This window comes from Lucilia sericata, unplaced genomic scaffold (assembly GCF_015586225.1).
Source record: "Lucilia sericata isolate MDLA Ls3-8-SP2 unplaced genomic scaffold, ASM1558622v1 Contig001345F_arrow, whole genome shotgun sequence".
In the NCBI taxonomy this organism is placed as follows: domain Eukaryota; kingdom Metazoa; phylum Arthropoda; class Insecta; order Diptera; family Calliphoridae; genus Lucilia; species Lucilia sericata.
The window spans coordinates 52,343-78,305 of NW_023995289.1; the positions used below are offsets into that span (position 1 = coordinate 52,343).

At 28.8% G+C, this 25,963-nt stretch overlaps 1 protein-coding gene across 1 annotated transcript in view; it reads right to left on the reverse strand.

Annotated features, from left to right (window-relative positions):
- LOC119611046 (developmental protein eyes absent-like) overlaps nucleotides 1–24,415 on the reverse strand; it is a 71,645-nt gene extending 47,230 nt beyond the window's left edge. Inside the window, 1 exon segment of the mRNA XM_037966504.1 lies at nucleotides 23,538–24,415. Within this exon segment, the coding sequence (XP_037822432.1) occupies nucleotides 23,538–23,591 (54 nt within the window). The 5' untranslated portion in view covers nucleotides 23,592–24,415.
- Between the last annotated feature and the right edge of the window lie 1,548 nt (nucleotides 24,416–25,963).

Here is a 25,963-nt window from a genome sequence, read left to right on the forward strand (position 1 = left end):
CTATAGACTAGACTAGTCTATAGACTAGTCTGTAGACTAGACTAGTCTGTAGACTAGAAGAGTCTATAGACCTGAATATAGGCTAGTCTATAGACTAGAATATATATAAATCGTGTTATTTAAACCAATTATTCGAATTCGAATATTAATCGAGTATTCGAATATACATAAGTATTTTTAACGAATAATCTTTTTGTATTTAGATAACATTTTCCACTTTCCTTTTTCGTTTAGGTTTTTAATATTTTCTTTAAAATATTTTCCTTTAAAATTCCTGTTAAATCCTTCACGTAAGAATAGTGTTATTTGTCTCTTGTACGGACAACTGCTTAATCTTATAAATCTGTTCCTGGCTTCAGGCTTAATGCATTATTTACTATAAATATTATGCTTAAGCTGGCTAAAACTAGCAAAAGAAATCCTGTAGACTATTTTAAATAGCAAAAAAATGGCAAGAAAAGCCTACGGAATTAGAGCAGTGTTTTTTGGCTGGCGACAGTTGTGACAAAGATTTAGACTAAGATTTGGAGTTTCAGTTAAGACTTGTTGCAACTAATCCTGGCTAATTACACAAGTAGTTTTACTAAAAACACAAAAGGATTAGAGTGACAATGAGAGCAAACAGAAAAAGATGAGTTGTTAAAAGAAATTTAGAAAATTTTCTAAAAATAAAGAAAGGACTTGTATTTTTGGCTTAAATTTTGAAACAATAGTAACTTAATATTTTGTTGGCAAATATCTATTACATGTCTGAAGGGCAACCATTTTTTTCCCGGTTAATAAAAGAGCAAAATATTGAACTAGTTTTTCGCCTTTTTTCCCTCTAATGCTTAATTATTTATATATAGTTTTTCTTCTTTTGTGCAAAAAATCATAAATTTCTTAAATTTTTTCCAAAATTTTATTTATCTATACAGGGTCATTGCTAGCATATCAGTTTTTCCAATACAAGAAGTATCAATTTCATTTAATTGTTAAACTGTCTGGTCTAAATTTTATTTGGTTTTTATATTTCTCTGCTTTTGATTTGTAATTAATCTGTGTTCATTTTTTGTTTACAATTTTAACCCGCAGCTATAATTTCCTAAGGAAAAACTCAAACCAAATGTTGCTTTTGAAAAACGAAATATTTCATTTTTAGTTAGAATTTTTGTGGGTTTTTGCGTTGTTATAGATTTGTGTTCTTTTTTTATTAATTTTTCAAAATATTTGATTTGTTTTTTAGGTTTCTCTCTAATATTTCATTGACAATATGTGTGGCAAGGCCACCTGGTGGCCATGCATGTTGTGGCATCAAATTTCAATTCATTTTTATCAGCTGAAAATGTAAACTAATCCTTTTATTTAGTTTTAGGGGTAAATTTTTTCACGCTTTTACTTTTGCTTTCACCCTCAAGCACGCTAATTTTTGCTAAGGAAAGTTCAATGAACAATTAGAAACATAAATTTGGCAAAAGAAAACAAAATTTTGCAAAAAAAATTATTCGAATAATCGAATAAAATTATTCGAATAATCGAATAAAATTATTCGATTAATCGAACACTCCAAAAGCCGAAAATCATGTTAAATAAATAATTTTTCTGTAAAATAATCAAAAAATTTAAGTTTTTTGAGAAAAACGATTAGAAACCGAACCGAATAATCGATTAAGAAGAAGATATCCGAATAATTTAAACAAATATTTTTTTCTTATAATAGATTTTTTCCATATAAAAGAGAAAAAAACGAAAATTTTCGGAAAATTTATTCGAATAATCGTTTAAAATTATTCGAATAATCGGTTAAATGAAACGATTAATCGGTTATAAAACAAAAATAAATAAATATATAAATTAAGTCTAAATTGAAAATTAAAATTCTTAAAACATCGAAAAACAATTCGCATATTTAATACGAATAACCGATTAAAATTATTCGAATAATTGATTATAATTTGGAGAAAATCAAAATTTTTTATATTAATTATTAATTAATTAATTAATTAATTATTTGTGTTTAAAAATAAATAAAAATTAAACTTTTTTGAGAAAAACGATTAAAACCCGAACCGAATAACCGATTAAAAGAAGAAAATATTCGTATAATTAAAACAAAATGTTTCCTTATAATAGAATGCTCTCAATTTAAAAGAAAAAATGCATTTTCGATTAATCGGTTATAAAACAAAAAGAAATAAATATATAAATTATGTCTAAATTGAAAAAATTCTCAAAACGTAGAAAAACAATTAGAATATTTAATAGGAATAACCGATTAAAATTATTCGAATAAATAATTAATTTATGTGTAAAATAAATAAAAAATAAAATTCCTGAAAAAAATATTAAAGACAGAGCGAAAATAGAACCGATTAATCGGTTAAGATAAATATATTCGAATAATTAAAACAAAATCATTTCTTATAATTGATTTCTTTCCATATAAAAGAAAAAAAAACGAAAATTTTCGGAAAATTTATTCGAATAATCGATTAAAATTATTCGAATAATCGGTTTGAAAGATACGATTAATCGGTTATAAAGCAAAGTGTAATAAATATGTAAATTCTCTCTAAATTGAAAATTAAAATTCTTAAAACATCGAAAAATAATTCGAATATTTAATACGAATAATCGATTAAAATTATTCGATTATTTGTTTAAAAATTTTGAGGAAATCATTTTAAATAATTAATTTTTGTTTAAAATAAATAAAAAATAAAATTCCAGAAAAAATATTAAAAACAGAACCGAATAATCGAATACGAGAATAAGAAGAAGATATTGGAATATGTTAAACAAAGTTTTTCCTTATAATAAATTTCTCTCAATTTCAAAGAAAAAAATGCATTTTTGGAAAATTTTTTCGATAATCGATTAAAATTATTCGAATAACCGGCTTAAATGATGCGATTATGCGGTTATAAAAGAAAAAGAAATAAATATGTAAATTCTCTCTAAATTAAAATTCTCAAAGCTTTGAAAAACCATAACTAAAATATTCGAATAATCGATTAAAATTATTCGATTAATCTTTAAAACATTTGCAGAATAAAATTATTCGATTAATCGTTTAGAATATTTCACATGTTTTTTAATCTTTAAAAATTTTCTGTAAATAAAATGTATTTTTTAATAAAATTTCCTAAAACAAAAACGAAATCGATTAATATTAAACGAATAATCTGTTCAAATTAGGCTATATTTCAAAGCGAAAAAATCTGTATATGGATAAAAATTTTTAAAATAATAAAAGACAAATTTTTAAGATTTTTTTCCAAATTATTCGAATAATCGACTAAAATTATTCGGTTACTCGTTTAAAAAATTTCCTAAAATTGTTTTAAATTCTTCAATTTTCCAAAATACATAAATAAAAATTCTTAAAAAAATAAAATGGTAAAAATTCAAAGATAATTCCCAAATTATTCGAATAATCGACTAAAATTATTCGGTTATGAATTTGAAATTTTTTTCTAAAATTCTTTCATTTTCTTAAATATCTTAAAAATAATACTTTTTTCAGTTTAAAAGAAATACAAAATATTTTTTCAAAAAATTAATCGAATAATCGATTAATATTAAACGAATAATCGGTTAAAATTAGGTTGTAATTGAAACCAGAAATAAATACATCAATTCTCGTTTAAAAAATTTCCTAAAATTGTTTTAAATTCTTCAATTTTCTAAAATACATAAATAAAAATTCTTAAAATAATAAAAAGGAAAAAAAAATTCAAAGATAATTTCCAAATTATTCGAATAATCGACTAAAATTATTCGGTTATTCATTTGAAATTTTTTTCTAAAATTCCTTTAAATTCTTTCATTTTCTTAAATAAAATAGTTTTTTAGTAAATTTTCAGAAAAAAACAAAAACGAATAATCGATTAATGTGAAATTATTCGAATAATTTCAACATTATGCAAATTATGATATTTAAAAGAAAACTATGATTATTAGGCAGATTTTTAAGAATAATCGATTAAATATACGAATAATCGTTAAAAATTATTCGAATAATCGTTGGAAATTATTCGATTAATCGTTAGAAAATATCAAAAACTAGTTTAAAAACACTTAATTTGATTTAAAAACTAATAAAACCGATAAAAATGTAATGAAAGTAAACGAATAATCGTTTAAAAACTGACGAATAATCGTTTAAAAATTAACGAATAATCGCGCAGAACTTCAAAACAGCATCGATTTTTTGATGATTATTAATGCAAAAACCATCAAAGTTGTTGTTGCTAGTTTTTCTTAAAAAAATATTTTTTGTTGAAATTTTAAAATTTTTATCAAAATTTTGTTGTAAAATTTCCAGGAAATTTTGAACTAATCATTTCCTCCTCTTTTCATCAATGAATTGGATTTCTTTTAAAAACTTTTCCCATCATTTCTTTTCCCTTTATCAAACTATTTTCATTGTCTTCAATCAACAACTTCCTCATTATCTCTTGACATTAGGTTTTCCTAACAACGTTGTTCAATATACATTTTATAGAAAACAACAACAAAAAACAATACAATTTGTCTATTTAAATTTTAAAAATAGATCAAATGGGCGTATCCAATAACATCGAATTCGTCTTTTTTATTTTTTTTTTTTTTTTCGCTAAAAACCACTGTTGCCAATTTAGCTATTTTCTCGTCAAATCTAGCGATTTTTAATCCCATTTTGCGGGGAAAAATATGATTTAGCTATTAGCGGGAAATCTAGCGATTTTTCTTTAGATTTTAAGGCATTTTTTATTCATTTATATTTTGATAATATCGCTTAAAAGTTGCTACGAATGACGATATTTACATATATGTATGTATATAAAAATATGCATTCAATGTAAATTATTTGAGTTTTAGCTTTGAATGTTCTGAAGAACATAATTAGGAGCAAATATTTGTGCGTACAGGTAAAGTTATACGAAACACTTTAAAAGGGGTATATTTTGTTTTACTCAATTAAAAAACGAATATTTAATTATTCTAGTCTTTAGTAAATGAGTGATATGATAATAAAATTTACCATAATTCTAAAAATTAGTGAACATTGGAAATAAGTGACGAAAGGATCGATCCATAAAGTCCTAAAAATTTACAACATTTCTAAGGCGTATAGGGCCGCATATCAATATTGCAGATAAACTTTCCACAAAAGGAGTGTATAATAATAATCTTGGGTGCCCCGGTAGGCTAGTTGGTAGTGTACTAGCCTGTCAGTCGGGGGGTTGTGGGTTCGATTCCCAACAGAGATCCTGGTCTGCTACACTACAACGGTCGTATGGTTATCGTCACCCTGCTCGGTAAATTAGGTTAGAATATAATTTGTAATTGTATTGTAATGGAAAAATAAATAATACTCTTATGCCGAAAATAAAGGATCGATCCATAAAGGCCAGCATTTCGAAATTCAATTTATCTTTACAACATTTCTAAAGCAATCTGTATAGGGTAGCATATCGAAATTAACCTCAACTTGACATTTTTTCCTAACCCAAAGTGAAAATATTTAACATAAAAAAAGATTCTCTTATGTGTTTGTTATAAGATGTGTTTGTATCACTATCCTAATATGAATGTAGATTTTAACGATAAATCGCTGACTTTTTAGAATAATATAAAAAATCTGAAAAATTTAGCTAGTTTTTTTTAGCTATTTCTTTTCAGAATCATAAAATAAATATTATTTTGACGATTTATCGCTAAATTTTTCAAATGTCTTGAATTTAGCTAATTTCTAGCTATTTTTCAGTCGACTTTAGCGATATTTTTGGGGAAAAAGTTGGCAACAGTGCTAAAAAACCCACCCCAAAAGTGAGTGTGTGTATTCTTCCTCACCAAGTAGACGTCATTGTATTGTTGTTGTTGTTGCTGTATTAAACAATATACAACAAATTTTATTTACCTGCCAAAAAAACGGTTTGTTGTTTTTAATACGCCATCATCAGATAAATACCAGTTTTAGTTGTTGTTGCTATTACTCGTGTTTTATAGAATTGTAGCAATGAGTGAGTGAAAAATTATCACTCAATGTTAAGTTGGAGAGAAAACGAGAGTAAATAGGTGTGTGTGCGTCAAGTCACTCATAGTAAAGATACCGTAAACCTATAGTTAATCATCTTTGTTTTAAGAAATTTTTAAACAAAAACTAAAAAAAATTTAATATTCGAATAATCGATTAAAATTATTCGTTTAATCGTTTCAAATTATAACCAAAATTATACAAAGTAATTGAAATTTAAATAAATGAAGGAAATCGTATTTTCTTTAAAGAAATGCTAAAACCCAGAAACGAATAATCGATTAAAAAACATTTTATTCGAATAATTACAAAAAAAGTTCTACTTTTAAAATTCATTTTAAGTTTCAAAGAAAAATAAAACATTTTTCTCAAAATTTATTCGAATAATCGATAAAATTAATCGAATAATCGATTAAAAGTATTCGAATAATCTATTAAAATAAATTTATTTAAAAACAAAAGTGAAACAAAATCTCAAACTCTAACAAAAACTGTAATTTAAAAGAATACCAATATATCTTACAAAAAATTATTCGAATAACGGATTAAAAATAAATCATATAATCGATTAAAATAAGTTTATTCGCATGATATTTTCCTTTTCATAAATTTCTTTAATTTTAAAAAGAAAAAACCAAAAACTTAAAAAATTTATCCGAATAATCGATTAATATTAATCGAATAAACGATTAATATTAATCGAATAATCAATTAAAATTAATGTTGTTCGAATAATTTTTTTCCTTTTCATAAACTACTTTCATTTTAAACGAAAAACAAAACATTTTTCAAAAAATTATTCGAATAATATAATCGATTAATATTAACTTAATAATCGATTAACAGTATCCGAATAATCGATTACTATTATCCAATTAAAATTGCAAAAATTTTTTTATAATATTTTTTATTTTAACAGAATAAAACAAAGCTTTTTTGAAAAATTATTCGAATAATCGATTAATATTAAACGAATAATCTATTAAAATTAATTAATTTATTTTAATTTATTAATAATATCCGAATAATCAATAATTTTTTCCGTTTAAAATTGCAAAAATCTTTTTATAATATTTTTTATTTAAAATGAAAAAGGAAAGGTTAAAAAAAATATTCGAATATTCGATTAATATTAAACGAATAATCGATTAAAATAAATTTATTCGAATAATAAAATCTTAATTTTGGAAGAAAATTTTCTTTTCAAATGTAAAAAAAGATGTTTTTAATAAAATTATTCGAATAATCGATTAAAATAAATTATTCGAATAATCGAAAAATAAAATATTAATTTTGAAAGAGAAGCAAAACATTTTAAAAAACATTATTCGAATAATCGATTAATATTATCTAAATAATAGATTAATAGTATCCGAATAATCGATTATTATAAACCGATTAAAATTGCAAAAATCTTTTCATAATATTTTTATTTTAAAAGAAAAAACCAAAATTATTCGAATAATCGATTAATATTAATCGAATAATCCATTAAAATAAATTTAAATCTTAAATTTAAAATAAATTTTGAAAGAAAATTCTCTTTTCAAAATTAAAAATAAGATATTTTTCAAAAAATTTATGCGAATAATCGATTAATATTAACTAAATAATCGATTAAAAGTATCCGAATAAATGATTATTATTCATCGATTTAAAATATTTTTGGTTGAAATTCATTTCAAAAGAAAAGCAAAGTATTTTTGAAAAAAATTATTCGAATAATCGATTAATATTAACAAAAATCAAAATAAATAACCGATTCACATAAATTTATTCGAATAATTTATTTGGTTTTCATAAATTTCTATAATTTTAAAAGAAAAGCAAACAATTTATACGAATAATCGATTAATATTATCCATATAATCGAATAATATTATCCTAATAATCGATTAATATTATCCGAATAATCGATTAAAAAGAAATTTATTCGAATAATTAAAATACTTTTTCTCCTTATAATGAATTGTGTTTTATTTTAAATGGAAAAACAAAGCATTTTCAAAAATTTATGCGAATAATCGATTAATATTAAACGAATAATCGATTAAAAATAAATTTATTCGAATAATTGAAATAAATATTTTGAATTGTGTTTCATTTGAAATGAAAAACAAAGTATTTTACAAAAAAATTTATTCGAATAATATTTAAAATTAATCGAATAATCGAATAAACGATTAAAAATAAATTTATTCGAATAATTGAAATACTTTTTTTCCTTATAATGAATTGTGTTTCATTTTAAATGAAAAACAGAGCATTTTACAAAAATTTTTGCGAATAATCGATTAACATTAACCGAATAATCGACTAAAAATAAATTTATTCGAATAATTGAAATAAATTTTCTCTTTATAATGAATTGTGTTTCATTTTAAATGAAAAACAAAGTATTTTACAGAAAAAATTTATTCGAATAATCGTTTAAAATTAATCGAATAATCGATTAAAAAAATGTATTCGAATAATTGCAATAAATCTTCTCCTTATAAAAAATGCTGTTTCATTATAAATAAAATACAAAAGAATTTTGAAAAATTTATTCGAATAATCGTTTAAAATTAATCGAATAATATTTATCGAATAATCGATAAAAATAATTTTTTTTTAATTTTTTCTCTTGATATATTTCTTGAAATAAAAATGAAAATCAAAACATTTTTCAACAATTTATGCGAATAATCGATTAATATTAACCGAATAATCGATTAAAAATAAATTTATTCGAATAATTGAAATACTTTTTTTCCTTATAATGAATTGTGTTTCATTTTAAAAAACAAAGTATTTTACAAAAAATTTATTCGAATAATCGTTAAAATTAATCGAATAATCGTTTAAAAAATTTTCCGAATAATTGCAAAAAATTATTTTTATAATATAATAAAACAAAACATTTTTTAAAAAAATTATTCGAATAATCGATTAAAATTAAACGAATAATCGTTTAAAATCAAACCATTAATCAGTGTTTGAAAATATCAAACAAATAAAAGAAATGTTAAAATAATCAAAAGTATTTCAAAGTTATTCGTATAAATTTAATCGATTAAAATTATTCGTTTCGTTGTTTCGATTATACAACTTTTTTTTACTTTAATAAAATTTCTATCTCCGTGAGAAAGGTGGTTGTTTTCAGAAAAATTTCTTACTGCGAATTTTTTTTTTTTTTTTTAACCAACAATTGTCATTTAATGGCTTCTTATTACGTTTAGACATTTATTTGCATTTTATGAATTAAATATTAAAAAATAATGGCGCCATAGTAATAATACAAAAAATAAATATTGTTGATTTTTACAATTTTTGTGGGTTCCTGTGCAAGTGTTACAAAAGTAAATTTCCAACAAAATGAATAGAAGCAATAAAACGTGAGTCACACAAAAAACGGTAAGACAGACAGACAGACAGACAGACGGAGGGACGGACGGACGGTACAGCTAGCTACAAAAGCCAACTTTAATACATTAACCACAAATAATTGTAATAAAGCTAATAATAATATTTTTGAAAAAAGAAAGAAAAGGAAATTTGAATACCAACCAAACTAAACAAATATTTTGTAAAGATACAAACCAAAACGATGATGAGTTAGTTTTGATCATCATTATGATCTAAAAATGATTTATGACTATTAGAAAAAATTTCCACAAATTTATTTGCCCATAGAAAATTATAACAAGTAAAAATATTTTGAAAAATGTTGACAAAATCTGTTAAACCTAAAACGTTACTAACAGATAGATTTATGTTGTAAGAAAGAGAAAAAATAACAACAACTGGATTATTTCAATTGGGCTGCAAAAATCGTCGATGAAACAAAAACGGAATTCATTGAAATCTGAAACCACTAAATGTGTGTTCGAAACGAGCTGAATGAAGCAGCAGTAATAATCATCTTCATCACCACCATCGTCATTATAATCATTTCAGCATTAAAATCAACCATCAACTGAACAGCCTCGTTAAAAATACAACAAAAAGGAGAACAAACAGTAGTAGTAGTCAATGGCAACGGTAGTCCAGGACAATATACACTCATACATTTATAAAAATAAACCTATATATATATAGAGGATAGGAAAAATCTCAGTATAAAACCCAAAAAGGGAAACGTTATAAAACTATAACGACTTTAATAATGAGAAAAAGATCTAAAATGTTTAAATATGTACGTACAGGCAAAAGTATGAAAATTAATGGAAGACCCAGTAGAAAAAAACTGAACTAGAACAGGACTAGAACAGGACTAGAACAGGACTAGAACAGGACTAGAACAGAACTAGAACAGAACTAGAACAGAACTAGAACAGAACTAGAAACAGAACTAGAACAGAACTAGAACAGAACTAGAAGAGAACTAGAACAGAACTAGAACCTAACAGAACTAGAACAGAACTAGAACAGAACTAGAACAGAACTAGAACAGAAACTAGAACAGAACTAGAACTAGAACAGAACTAGAACAGAACTAGAACAGAACTAGACAACTCAGAACTAGAACAGAACTAGAACAGAACTAGAACAGAACTAGAACAGAACTAGAACAGAACTAGAACAGAACTAGAACAGAACTAGAACAGAACTAGAACAGAAACTAGAACAGAACTAGACAGAACTAGAACAGAACTAGAACAGAACTAGAACAGGAACTAGAACAGAACAGAACTAGAACATAACTAGAACAGAACTAGGAACTAGAACAGAACTGGAACAGAACTGGAACAGAACTAGAAACGAAACTAGAACAGAACTAGAAAAGAACTAGAACAGAACTAGAAAAAGAACTAGAACAGAACTATAACTAGAACAGAAACTAGAACAGATCTAGAACTAGAACAGAACTAGAACTGAACAGAACTAGAACGAAACTAGAACAGAACTAGAACAGAACTAGAACAGAACTAGAATAGAACTAGAACAGAACTAGAACAGAACTAGAACAGAACTAGAACAGAACTAGAACAGAACTAGAACAGAACTAGAACAGAACTAGAACAGAACTAGAACAGAACTAGAACAGAACTGGAACAGAACTAGAACAGGACTAGAACAGAACTAGAACAGAACTAGAACAGAACTAGAACAGAACTAGAACAGAACTAGAACAGAACTAGAAACAGAACTAGAACAGAACAGAACAGAACAGAACTAGAACAGAACTAGAACAGAACTAGAAACAGAACTAGAACAGAACTAGAACAGAACTAGAACAGAACTAGAACAGAACTAGAACAGAAGTAGAACAGAACTAGAACAGAACTAGAACAGAACTAGAACAGAACTAGAACAGAACTAGAACAGAACTAGAACAGAACTAGAACAGGAACTAGAACTAGAACAGAACTAGACAGAACTAGAACTAGAACTAGAATAGAACTAGAACTAGAACAGAACTAGAACAGAACTAGAACAGAACTAGAACTAGAACAGAACTAGAACAGAACTAGAACAGAACTAGAACAGAACTAGAACAGAACTAGAACAGAACTAGAACAGAACTAGAACAGAACTAGAACAGAACTAGAACAGAACTAGAACAGAACTAGAACAGAACTAGAACAGAACTAGAACAGAACTAGAACAGAACTAGAACAGAACTAGAACAGAACTAGAACAGAACTAGAACAGAACTAGAACAGAACTAGAACAGAACTAGAACAGAACTAGAACAGAACTGGAACAAAACTAGAACAGAACAGAACTAGAACAGAACTAGAACTGAACTAGAACTGAACTAGAACAGAACTAGAACTGAACTAGAACGAACTAGAACAGAACTAGAACAGAACTAGAACAGAACTAGAACAGAACTAGAACAGAACTAGAACAGAACTAGAACAGAACTAGAACAGAACTAGAACAGAACTAGAACAGAACTAGAACAGAACTAGAACAGAACTAGAACAGAACTAGAACAGAACTAGAACAGAACTAGAACAGAACTAGAAACAGAACTAGAACAGAAACTAGAACAGAACTAGAACAGAACTAGAACAGAACTAGAACAGAACTAGAACAGAACTAGAACAGAACTAGAACAGAACTAGAACAGAACTAGAACAGAACTAGAACAGAACTAGAACAGAACTAGAACAGAACTAGAACAGAACTAGAACAGAACTAGAACAGAACTAGAACAGAACTAGAACAGAACTAGAACAGAACTAGAACAGAACTAGAACAGAACTAGAACAGAACTAGAACAGAACTAGAACAGAACTAGAACAGAACTAGAACAGAACTAGAACAGAACTAGAACAGAACTAGAACAGAACTAGAACAGAACTAGAACAGAACTAGAACAGAAACTAGAACAGAACTAGAACAGAACTAGAACAGAACTAGAACAGAACAGAACTAGAACAGAACTAGAACAGAACAGAACTAGAACAGAACTAGAACAGAACTAGAACAGAACGAACAGAACTAGAACAGAACTAGAACAGAACTAGAACAGAACTAGAACAGAACTAGAACAGAACTAGAACAGAACTAGACAGAACTAGAACAGAACTAGAACAGAACTAGAACAGAACTAGAACAGAACTAGAACAGAACTAGAAAAGAACTAGAACAGAACTAGAACAGAACTAGAACAGAACTAGAACAGAACTAGAACAGAACTAGAACAGAACTAGAACAGAACTAGAACAGAACTAGAACAGAACTAGAACAGAACAGAACTAGAACAGAACTAGAACAGAACTAGAACAGAACTAGAACAGAACTAGAACAGAACAGAACTAGAACAGAACTAGAACAGAACTAGAACAGAACTAGAACAGAACTAGAACAGAACTAGAACAGAACTAGAACAGAACTAGAAGAGAACTAGAACAGAACTGAAACCGAACTAGAAGAAAACTAGAACAGAACTAGAACAGAACTAGAACAGAACTAGAGCAGAACTAGAACAGAACTAGAAAGAACTAGAACAGAACTAGAACAGAACTAGAGCAGAACTAGAACAGAACTAGAACAGAACTAGAACAGAACTAGAACAGAACTAGAACAAAACTAGAACAGAACTAGAACAGAACTAGATCAGAACTAGAACAGAACAGAACTAGAACAGAACTAGAACAGAACAGAACTAGAACAGAACTAGAGCAGAACTAGAACAGAACTAGAACAGAACTAGAACAGAACTAGAACAGAACTAGAACAAAACTAGAACAGAACTAGAACAGAACTAGATCAGAACTAGAACAGAACAGAACTAGAACAGAACTAGAACAGAACTAGAACAGAACAGAACAGAACTAGAACAGAACTAGAACAGAACAGAACTAGAACAGAACTAGAACAGAACTAGAACAGAACTAGAACAGAACTAGAACAGAACTAGAACAGAACTAGAACAGAACTAGAACAGAACTAGAACAGAACTAGAACAGAACTAGAACAGAACTAGAACAGAACTAGAACAGAACTAGAACAGAACTAGAACAGAACTAGAACAGAACTAGAACAGAACTAGAACAGAACTAGAACAGAATTAGAACAGAACTAGAACAGAACTAGAACAGAACTAGAACAGAACTAGAACAGAACTAGAACAGAACTAGAACAGAACTAGAACAGAACTAGAACAGAACTAGAACAGAACTAGAACAGAACTAGAACAGAACTAGAACAGAACTAGAACAGAACTAGAACAGAACTAGAACAGAACTAGAACAGAACTAGAACAGAACTAGAACAAAACTAGAACAGAACTAGAACAGAACTAGGACAGAACTAGAACTGAACTAGAACAGAGCTAGAATCGAACAAGAACTGCACTAGAACTGAATCAGAAATAAACTAATTACCTTTAAGTATTTAAATTAAATGATCCCAAAAATAAATAAATTCCCCTTAGATATATTAAACATCAAAACAGGGAAAACTAACAGACAATCCTTGAAATCTATACTAAATTAATTAATGTGTTCTTTTAACCGCTCCTCTAAATACAGATATTCTACTTAGCAAATAAATTTTAACTAGAGGGCAAAATAAACCTAAAAAATTCTCGCCTAGACCACATAGGGTGTTAACAATAGAGTTGGCATACAAATGCAAATAAAGCCCACATAATAATAGCATAATTATGTAAAAAAAAACCCACAATTCTTTAGAGGAGAAAAAAAACCGCAGTTAAGGAACTAAAGCAACTAAATGACAGATAAAAACCTCAAGCGAAAACAAAAATCTGAACAGAAATAGCCAAAACAATTTAAGTGACAGAAATATTACAACCACAAATATGTAAAAAAAAAGTAAAGCTTTTTCAGACATGATACCCGCAGTTTAGCTTTAACAAAAGGATTCTAAAATTAACAACAACAAAGACGCCATTTTTGGTATTTGCTTCATTGGTTGAAAATTATATACATATCTCTTTTTGAAATGGTGGAACTTTTTTGGGAATGCAAAGTCCTAAAAACGAATTTAATTGCGTTTTTTTATTTCTTTTTCACCATTTTTGCACCAACCAACAAAGCATCCTTTTTGCGTGTCTAAACCAAAGAAAACGTCCCTTTTTCTAACAGCAGTAACAGATCTTTTTCACATGTTCATTTGGATTCTTTTGATAAACAATAGTGTTCGTAGTATTGCACAGCTACCGTTTGCCTTTTTTTTTTTTTTTTTTTTCTTGCTATTACAAGAAACTTTATTGTTCATTTTGGTTTGGTATTGTTTGATCTGCTGAGAGTTAAAACCCTATAGGAAATTTTTAGGAAACAGTAATCGAAAATAGAACAGAACTAGAACAGAACTAGAACAGAATTATAACAGAACTAGAACAGAAACTGGAACAGAACTAGAACAGAACTAGAACAGAAACTGGAACAGAACTAGAACAGAACTAGAACAGAACTAGAACTAGAACAGAACTAGAACAGAACTAGAACAGAACTAGAACAGAACTAGAACAGAACTAGAACAGAACTAGAACAGAACTAGAACAGAACTAGAACAGAACTAGAACAGAACTAGAACAGAACTAGAACAGAACTAGAACAGAACTAGAACAGAACTAGAACAGAACTAGAACAGAACTAGAACAGAACTAGAACAGAACTAGAACAGAACTAGAACAGAACTAGAACAGAACTAGAACAGAACTAGAACAGAACTATAACAGAACTAGAACAGAACTAGAACAGAACTAGAACAGAACTAGAACAGAACTAGAACAGAACTAGAACAGAACTAGAACAGAACTAGAACAGAACTAGAACAGAACTAGACAGAACTAGAACAGAACTAGAACAGAACTAGAACAGAACTAGAACAGTACTAGAACAGAACTAGAACAGAACTAGAACAGAACTAGAACAGAACTAGAACAGAACTAGAACAGAACTAGAACAGAACTAGAACAGAACTAGAACAGAACTAGAACAGAACTAGAACAGAACTAACAGAACTAGAACAGAACTAGAACAGAACTAGAACAGAACTAGAACAGAACTAGAACAGAACTAGAACAGAACTAGAACAGAACTAGAACAGAACTATAACAGAACTAGAACAGAACTGGAACAGAACTAGAACAGAACTAGAACAGAACTAGAACAGAACTAGAACAGAACTAGTACAGAACTAGAACAGAACTAGAACAGAACTAGAACAGAACTAGAACAGAACTAGAACAGAACTAGAACAGAACTAGAACAGAACTAGAACAGAACTAGAACAGAACTAGAACAGAACTAGAACAGAACTAGAACAGAACTAGAACTAGAACAGAACTAGAACAGAACTAGAACAGAACTAGAACAGAACTAGAACAGAACTAGAACAGAACTAGAACAGAACTAGAACAGAACTAGAACAGAACTAGAACAGAACTAGAACAGAACTAGAACAGAACTAGAACTAGAACAGAACTAGAACTGAACTAGAACAGAACTAGAACAGAACTAGAACAGAACTAGAACAGAACTAACAGAACTAGAACAGAACTAGAACAGAACTAGAACAGAACTAGAACAGAACTAGAACAGAACTAGAACAGAACTAGAACAGAACTAGAACAGAACTAGAACAGAACTAGAACAGAACTAGAACAGAACTAGAACAGAACTAGAACTAGAACAGAACTAGAACAGAACTAGAACAGAACTAGAACAGAACTAGAACAGAACTAGAACAGAACTAGAACAGAACTAGAACAGAACTAGAACAGAACTAGAACAGAACTAGAACAGAACAAGAACAGAACTAGAACAGAACTAGAACAGAACTAGAACAGAACTAGAACAGAACTAGAACAGAACTAGAACAGAACTAGAACAGAACTAGAACAGAACTAGAACAGAACTAGAACAGAACTAGAACAGAACTAGAACAGAACTAGAACAGAACTAGAACAGAACAGAACAGAACAGAACTAGAACAGAACTAGAACAGAACTAGAACAGAACTAGAACAGAACTAGAACAGAACTAGAACAGAACTAGAACAGAACTAGAACAGAACTAGAACAGAACTAGAACAGAACTAGAACAAACTAGAACAGAACTAGAACAGAACTAACTAGAACGAACTAGAACATAACTAGAACAGAACTAGAACAGAACTAGAACAGAACTAGAACAGAACTAGAACAGAACTAGAACAGAACTAGAACTAGAACAGAACTAGAACAGAACTAGAACAGAACTAGAACAGAACTAGAACAGAACTAGAACAGAACTAGAACTAGAACAGAACTAGAACAGAACTAGAACAGAACTAGAACAGAACTAGAACAGAACTAGAACAGAACTAGAACAGAACTAGAACAGAACTAGAACAGAACTAGAACAGAACTAGAACAGAACTAGAACAGAACTAGAACAGAACTAGAACAGAACTAGAACAGAACTAGAACAGAACTAGAACAGAACTAGAACAGAACTAGAACAGAACTAGAACAGAACTAGAACAGAACTAGAACAGAACTAGAACAGAACTAGAACAGAACTAGAACAGAACTAGAACAGAACTAGAACAGAACTAGAACAGAACTAGAACAGAAAGAACAGAACTAGAACAGAACTAGAACAGAACTAGAACAGAACTAGAACAGAACTAGAACAGAACTAGAACAGAACTAGAACAGAACTAGAACAGAACTAGAACAGAACTAGAACAGAACTAGAACAGAACTAGAACAGAACTAGAACAGAACTAGAACAGAACTAGAACAGAACTAGAACAGAACTAGAACAGAACTAGAACAGAACTAGAACAGAACTAGACAGAACTAGAACAGAACTAGAACAGAACTAGAACAGAACTAGAACAGAACTAGAACAGAACTAGAACAGAACTAGAACAGAACAGAACTAGAACAGAACTAGAACAGAACTAGAACAGAACTAGAACAGAACTAGAACAGAACTAGAACAGAACTAGAACAGAACTGAACAGAACTAGAACAGAACTAGAACAGAACTAGAACAGAACTAGAACAGAACTAGAACAGAACTAGAACAGAACTAGAACAGAACTAGAACAGAACTAGAACAGAACTAGAACAGAACTAGAACAGAACTAGAACAGAACTAGAACAGAACTAGAACAGAACTAGAACAGAACTAGAACAGAACTAGAACAGAACTAGAACAGAACTAGAACAGAACTAGACAGAACTAGAACAGGAACTAGAACAGAACTAGAACAGAACTAGAACAGAACTAGAGCAGAACTAAGAAACAGAACTAGAACAGAACACTAGAACAGAACTAGAACAGAACTAGAACAGAACTAGAACAGAACTAGAACAGAACTAGAACAGAACTAGAACAGAACTAGAACATAACTAGAACAGAACTAAAACAGAACTAGAACAGAACTAGAACAGAACTAGAGCAGAACTAGAACAGAACTAGAACAGAATGTTTTTACGGCAAATTTGAACAGTTGTTTATCGGCTGAACTTTTTCAATCGGGCGGCAAAAGTCAAAAAGTGAAAAAAAATTTCGCAATTTTCCAGACTAAATTTATCTTTTAATAAAATCTCTGTTGTAGTTAGGAACGATACTATGCTGACTTTGAAACTACTTACTCTCATACGTTTATCCTTTTGATAAATCTTATCCTTTTTGTAACAAATCCATGTGTGTGTGTTATACAATATTTTGGCATTTTGACCGCCCACAACTAATGCTTATCATGTAAATCAAATCTTAAGTAAATTTTTCTACCATTAAAACCAAACATTATTCAGGTAATTAAAATTTCCACCAGTGGCTACTGTTTAATATGAGAGCTAAGACTAAGTGGCGCTAAAATTGGGTTTTTGAGTTTTGAAAAATATTTAAGATTGATTTTTTGATTTTGTAAGGATTAAAGTCAAAAAGAAAAGAGAGCAGTTTATATATTTTAATACCACTCTCTTTCAAAATTATCATAAAATCTTCAAATTTCCTTACAAATCCAAAGCTGATAATAACTATTTAAATGCAAACAGAAGCCAAAAAATATTTAATGAAAAAAACCTGAAATATTTTACAAAATGTTTGAGTGTGTTTTGAAATTTTGACAGTTGAACAGACATTCAGTTAGTTTTGTTGATCCTTTTCCTTTTAGGTATTTTGCTTTTGTGGTTTTAATTCGTTGAATTTTGTTTTTGTTGTCTTCTGAAAATCTTGTTCATAAGAATCTTTTTGTTGAAATATTCAGTGGGTCAGGTTTTTTGTGCGCTTATATCTTGGTCTTGAAGTATATTGTCATTTAACAAAACCTTGTTGATTTCCTAATGACAACTTTACGTTCAACTGATTGTAGATTGAATGGTTATAGAAATGAACCTTTTTTCAACTTAAAAATTCCTTTAACAATAAAATCAGTTTACGTTGACAGTTTACTGTCAATTTGTCAAGTATTAAAGAAAAGGAAATTTTTTTAAGATTTTCTAAAAAAGGAGCCAAATATTTAAAGGAAATTAAGGGATTATGAAAAGGATATTAAAAAATCTTAAGAGATTATTTTAGTTATTAAAAATTAATATTTCTACTTTAGTTCTAGTTCTTTAAAATACTGAAAGTTGGGGTTCCTACATATCTTCTAGGTAATCCTTTTAAATTCCGCACTTTATCATTTTGTTTGTACTTTAAGCTTACAAAGGGCAAATGCTTTTTTTCTTCATTTTTAAACTTGATTGAAGAAAGAACTTGAAACAATCTAAACAAGAAAAGTGTTAAAATTACAAAGAGAAAAAATTATGTATTTCTTGATCATTATTTCTTTACTTTGAAATCCACTAAAGTGTATATAATGTGACAGGAAATCATGTGGTGGAGCAGCCAGAGAAAGAGAGAGATGAAACGAATCAACTTAATAACTGAATAATACGAAAAGAAACCTTAAAAATGCAATAATAATTATAAAACAAAATAAATTTCAAAAGAATTCACACACAATTTAAAAATAGTTTGAAAAATTTATTAAAAAAACACTAGTAACCGGTACTAACTTGTACGTAGAACTAAAAATAGATAAGAATGTCAGCCGAAAGAGAAAAAGTTGTAGTATATTAGTGGTTCTGTTCTATTTCACCTGTAATTTAGTTCTAAATTAATACTATGTAGTTCAGTTCTAGTTCTGTTCCAGTTCTGTTCTAGTTCTGTTCCAGTTCTGTTCTAATTCTGTTCTAGTTCTGTTATAGTTCAGTTCTAGTTTTGTTCTAGTTCTGTTCTAGTTCTGTTCTAGTTCTGTTCTAGTTCTGTTCTAGTTCTGTTCTAGTTCTGTTCCAGTTCTGTTCTAATTCTGTTCTAGTTCTGTTATAGTTCAGTTCTAGTTTTGTTCTAGTTCTGTTCTAGTTCTGTTCTAGTTCTGTTCTAGTTCTGTTCTAGTTCTGTTCTAGTTCTGTTCTAGTTCTGTTCTAGTTCTGTTCTAATTCTGTTCTAGTTCTGTTCTAGTTCTGTTCTAATTCTGTTCTAGTTCTGTTCTAGTTCAGTTCTAGTTTTGTTCTAGTTTGTTCTAATTCTGTTCTAGTTCTGTTATAGTTCAGTTCTAGTTCTGTTCTAGGTCAGTTCTAGTTCAGTTCTAGTTCAGTTCTAGTTCAGTTCTAGTTCTGTTCTAGTTCAGTTCTAGTTCTGTTCTAGTTCAGTTCTAGTTCAGTTCTAGTTCAGTTCTAGTTCAGTTCTAGTTCAGTTCTAGTTCTGTTCTAGTTCTGTTCTAGTTCTAGTTATGTTCTAGTTCTGTTCTAGTTCTGTTCTAGTTCTGTTCTAGTTCTGTTCTAGTTCTGTTCTAGTTCTGTTCTAGTTCTGTTCTAGTTCTGTTCTAGTTCTGTTCTAGTTCTGTTCTAGTTCTGTTCTAGTTCTGTTCTAGTTCTGTTCTAGTTCTGTTCTAGTTCTGTTCTAGTTCTGTTCTAGTTCTGTTCTAGTTCTGTTCTAGTTCTGCTCTAGTTCTGTTCTAGTTCTGTTTTAGTTCTGTTCTAGTTCTGTTCTAGTTCTGTTCTAGTTCTGTTCTAGTTCTGTTCTAGTTCTGTTCTAGTTCTGTTCTAGTTCTGTTCTAGTTCTGTTCTAGTTCTGTTCTAGTTCTGTTCTAGTTCTGTTCTAGTTCTGTTCTAGTTCTGTTCTAGTTCAGTTCTAGTTCTGTTCTAGTTCTGTTCTAGTTCTGTTCTAGTTCAGCTCTAGTTCTGTTCTAGTTCTGTTCTAGTTCTGTTCTAGTTCTGTTCTAGCTCTGTTCTAGTTCTGTTCTAGTTCTGTTCTAGTTCTGTTCTAGTTCTGTTCTAGTTCTGTTCTAGTTCAGTTCTAGTTCAGTTCTAGTTCAGTTCTAGTTCAGTTCTAGTTCAGTTCTAGTTCTGTTCTAGTTCAGTTCTAGTTCAGTTCTAGTTCAGTTCTAGTTCAGTTCTAGTTCAGTTCTAGTTCAGTTCTAGTTCAGTTCTAGCTCAGTTCTAGCTCAGTTCTAGTTCTGTTCTGATTCTGTTCTAGTCTATACAATTTTTAGAATGTATTTTCTATACAAAACAAAATAATTCCTCGACATTTATACAAATACAGGTGGCTTCTTCAGTGCTCTTAAACCAACTCACAGCCCCACACCTCTTTCGATAAATTCCTTTCTAAGTATTTGTTTTATTATTAAAATTGTTTGTTTTGTTTTCATTCCGGTGAAAAACCCATTAAACAGACTTCACGCTTTTAAATGAACAGCTTTTTTTTCTTTGTTCTTTCAAATAAAATTCCATTTTTATTCTTGTTCAAACAGCTCCTCACAGAGGGCAAATGTTGTTTGAATTGTGTGTTCCATATAACCAAACAACTGTCAACTGTCTCAGGGCAACCCCCATTTTCCACAACAAAATGATGTTGACGAAGATGATATTGAGTAGTATTCCTCTATACATAAATCTAAATGTTTGTCTCATTGTCAATAATTTTTACTGAATGAGTGTGTCAGTCTGTCCGGCTATCTGTCTGTCTGTTTATTCATCTTTGCATCCATTGAATGCCGCCTTGTGTTTGTTTGTCTGATATGCTCTGTTTGTTGTAATTTTCTGCTTGTAATTTGAGCTCCTCCTTTCAAGTTTTTTTTCAGTTCGTTTTTCTTTTGTTTTTATTTGTAGAACTATTTCTGTTTAGTTTTAGTGCTAAAATAAAAGATTTAATTTGGTTTTATAGGGAATCGCAAAAGATAATGACGGGAAATCGATTGATTATTCTATTCTGTTCAAATGAATTTCTCTGCCTAGATGTTAGACTGAACGATCTAGATTCTATAAATAGTCTATAGTATAGACTGGACTAGAACTGGACTAGAACTGAACTAGAACTGAACTAGAACTGAACTAGAACTGAACTAGCACTGAACTAGAACTGAACTAGAACTGAACTAGAACTGAACTAGAACCGAACTAGAACTGAAATAGAACTGAACTAGAACTGAACTAGAACTGAACTAGAACTGAACTAGAACTGAACTAGAACTGAACTAGAACTGAACTAGAACTGAACTAGAACTGAACTAACTGACTAACTGAACTAGAACTGAACTAGAACTGAACTAGAACTGAACTAGAACTGAACTAGAACTGAACTAGAACTGAACTAGAACTGAACTAGAACTGAACTAGAACTGAACTAGAACTGAACTAGAACTGAACTAGAACTGAACTAGACTAGAACTGAACTAGAACTGAACTAGAACTGAACTAGAACTGAACTAGAACTGAACTAGAATGACTAACTGAACTAGAACAGAACTAGAACTGAACTAGAACTGAAATAGAACTGAACTAGAAACTAAACTAGAACAAAACTAGAACAAAACTAGAACAAAACTAGAACTTAACTAGAACTGAACTAGAACTGAACTAGAACTGAACTAGAACTGAACTGAACTGAACTGAACTGAACTAGAACTGAACTAGAACTAAACTAGAACTAAACTAGAACTAAACTAGAACTGAACTAGAACTAAACTAGAACAAAACTAGAACAAAACTAGAACTGAAATAGAACTGAAATAGAACTGAACTAGAACTGAACTAGAACTGAACTAGAACTGAACTAGAACTGAACTAGAACTGAACTAGAACTGAACTAGAACTGAACTAAAACTGAACTACAACTGAACTACATCTGAACTACAACTGAACTACAACTGAACTAGAACAGAACTGGAACTGAACTAGAACTGAACTACAACTGAACTAGAACAGAACTGGATCTGAACTACAACTAAACTAGAACTGAACTAGAACTGAACTAGAACTGAACTAGAACTGAACTAGAACTGAACTAGAACTGAACTAGAACTGAACTAGAACTGAACTAGAACTGAACTAGAACTGAACTAGAACTGAACTACAACTGAACTAGAACTGAACTAGAACTGAACTAGAACTGAACTAGAACTGAACTAGAACTGAACTACAACTGAACTAGAACAGAACTGGATCTGAACTACAACTAAACTAGAACTGAACTAGAACTGAACTAGAACTGAAGTAGAACTGAACTAGAACTGAACTAGAACTGAACTAGAACTGAACTAGAACTGAACTACAACTGAACTACAAATGAACTAGAACAGAACTGGAACTGAACTAGAACTGAACTACAACTGAACTAGAACAGAACTGGAACTGAACTAGAACTGAACTACAACTGAACTGGAACAGAACTAGAACTGAACTAGAACTGAACTAGAACTGAACTAGAACTGAACTAGAACTGAACTAGAACTGAACTAGAACTGAACTAGAACTGAACTAGAACTGAACTAGAACTGAACTAGAACTGAACTAGAACTGAACTAGAACTGAACTAGAACTGAACTAGAACTGAACTAGAACTGAACTAGAACTGAACTAGAACTGAACTAGAACTAGAACTGAACTGAACTGAACTAAACTAGAACTGAACTAGAAAGGATCTAGAACTGAATTATATCGACGGAAAGTGTTGGTATTCAAAAGTTGCTCAGCGTTTATTGAATACCATTTCAATAATTTTGAATTAGTTTTTATAACATTTTCGAAATATTTATTATATTTTAAAATCCTTTGATTTATATTATATGTCAGTCCAAAACTCACCTTGTAGTAATCCAGTGTTGAATAATTTTGATAACACGGTACATTATACAACATAGTATATTATGAAGTATAATATTTAACCGTGTTTAAATGGAACAGGATTTAGAAAAAATAAGTATTTTTTTTAATTATAATAATTTCACTTTTTTACAAAAATTTCTAGTAAAATATGAAACATTTTATTTAGAAAATTATTTTCTTTTTAAATTTTACTTATTTTTTATAAAATTTGTTGGAAATATTTTAAAATTTATTAACAACATTTTGTTTATTTATTATTTTAATTTTTTAGATTTTTTGTTTTATTTTATTTTTTTTAGAACATGATATAAATAAATTTGACACTTGTGCTGACAGCAGGCTGTTGTGTAGAACAAAAAAAAATTGTTTTAGAATTTTTTTCAAATTTTTTTTTTTTTTTTTTTGAATTTTTCTAAGACTTATTAAGTGTGTTTTGTGGACTATTTGAAACTTTTGCTGGTAATTAATACTTAATTTATTGCCATAATAATTTGCATGTTTTAATATTTTTTTTCTCTCTTGTTAAAAAGCTATAAATTTTAATTAATTTGTTTATTTCTTGTTTGCCAAACAAATGGTCTGTAATTACTGACAATTAATTGACATTTTCAATTACATTTCAGACATTTTAAATAGCGAATGTTGGTTAATCAGTGCCGTTTTGTCGGGAAATGAAATATATATTTTTTAAAAAGCCGTCGGGTTTTTTTTATAAACATTAAATCTACAAAATTCTTTAGATTTTTTATATTTCCTTTCATATGTTAATTTTTCTTTTAATTTTTTTCTTTTTAACTTTATAATCCGTTAAATTAATTAATGAAATTTATTGTTAACGTTTTTTAACGATTGCGTATTAACCGTAACTTTTAAACTGATTCGCATAAATTCGCGTGTAATTTGCTCAAGCTTTAGCTTGTCAAACATTCACACAAAACCAACATACATATTTTTGAAGGGGCCTTTAACAAACATGCTAAAAACACGTATAACTACTTGATTACAATTAAAGCGTTAACCACGACAGCGCGACAAAAAGTTTTCTAGCATTTTATAACAGAAACAACAAAAGGTTAACAAGATCGTTACCACACAATTTTTCTCTCTCATTCGTATCATCATCCACACATCTTTTCATTCCTTAAAGTCGCCTGTCGTCTGCCGCCCCAATTGTAATTACCAGCTGTAAATCATATACGAATTATAAAAAACGAGTTGCTTTTTCATAAACGAGTACCTCAATACATTATCACTCTCATCCACATGTTTGTTGTTGTCGTTGTTGTAGAGGTGGTGGGCTAACAGCTGGCTGAATGGCTGATTTGCTCGTTAACTATCACTGTTGCTCTTTGTGCAAAACAAAAAAAACAGAAAGAGTTATACTCTCTTTGCTCATCATCAGCTTTGGGTGTGTTAGTATAAGTGTAATAAAGTAAATTCATTATAATGCTGCCAGACTAAACTTTGTATTGAATTTTTGCTGAATTCTCCTCAAGTTTCTTTTAAATTTTCTTAAATTGTTATTCAGCTAGCTGAATAAGCACATTTTAATAAAAATTTTGAAATTTTTGCAAAAAAATTATATAATTATTAAAAAAAATTTGCAATTCAGCCAGCTGAATAAGAAAATTTTTATAGAAAATATAAAATTTTTAACCAAATATTTAAGTATCTTTGAAAAAAATACTATTCAGCTAGCTGAATATGGAAAATTTTATATAAATTATAAAATTTTTAACTAAATATTATAGAATTATAAAAAATATAGTAATTCAGCTAGCTGAATAAGCAAATTTTAAGCAAAATTATAATATTTCTAACTAAACATTGAAGTATTTTTAGAAAACAAGCAATTAAGCTAGCTGAATAGGGAAATTTTTATAGAAATTATAAATTTTTTTACTAAATATCTAAGTATCTTTGAAAACATGGCAATTCAGCTAGCTGGATATGGAAATTTTTATATAAATTATAGAATTTTTAACTAAATGCTAAAGAATTATTAAAAATATTGTAATTCAACTAGCTGAATAAGCAAATTTTAATCAAAATTATAAAATTTTAATTTTTGTTTTTATAAAACAAGCAATTCAACTAGCGGAATATGAAATTTTTAATAGAGATTATACAATTTTTAACTAAATATCTAAGTATCTTTTAAAACATGGCAATTCAGCTAGCTGAATATGGAAATTTTTTTAAAAATTATAAAATTTTTAGCTAAATGTTAAAGAATTACTAAAAATATTGTAATTCAGCTAGCTGAATAAACAAATTTTAATCAAAATTATAATATTTCATACAAAACATTATTTTTAGAAAACTAGCAATTCATCTAGCTGAATATGGAAATTTTTATAGAAAATATAAAATTGTTAACCAAATATTTAAGTATCTTTGAAAAC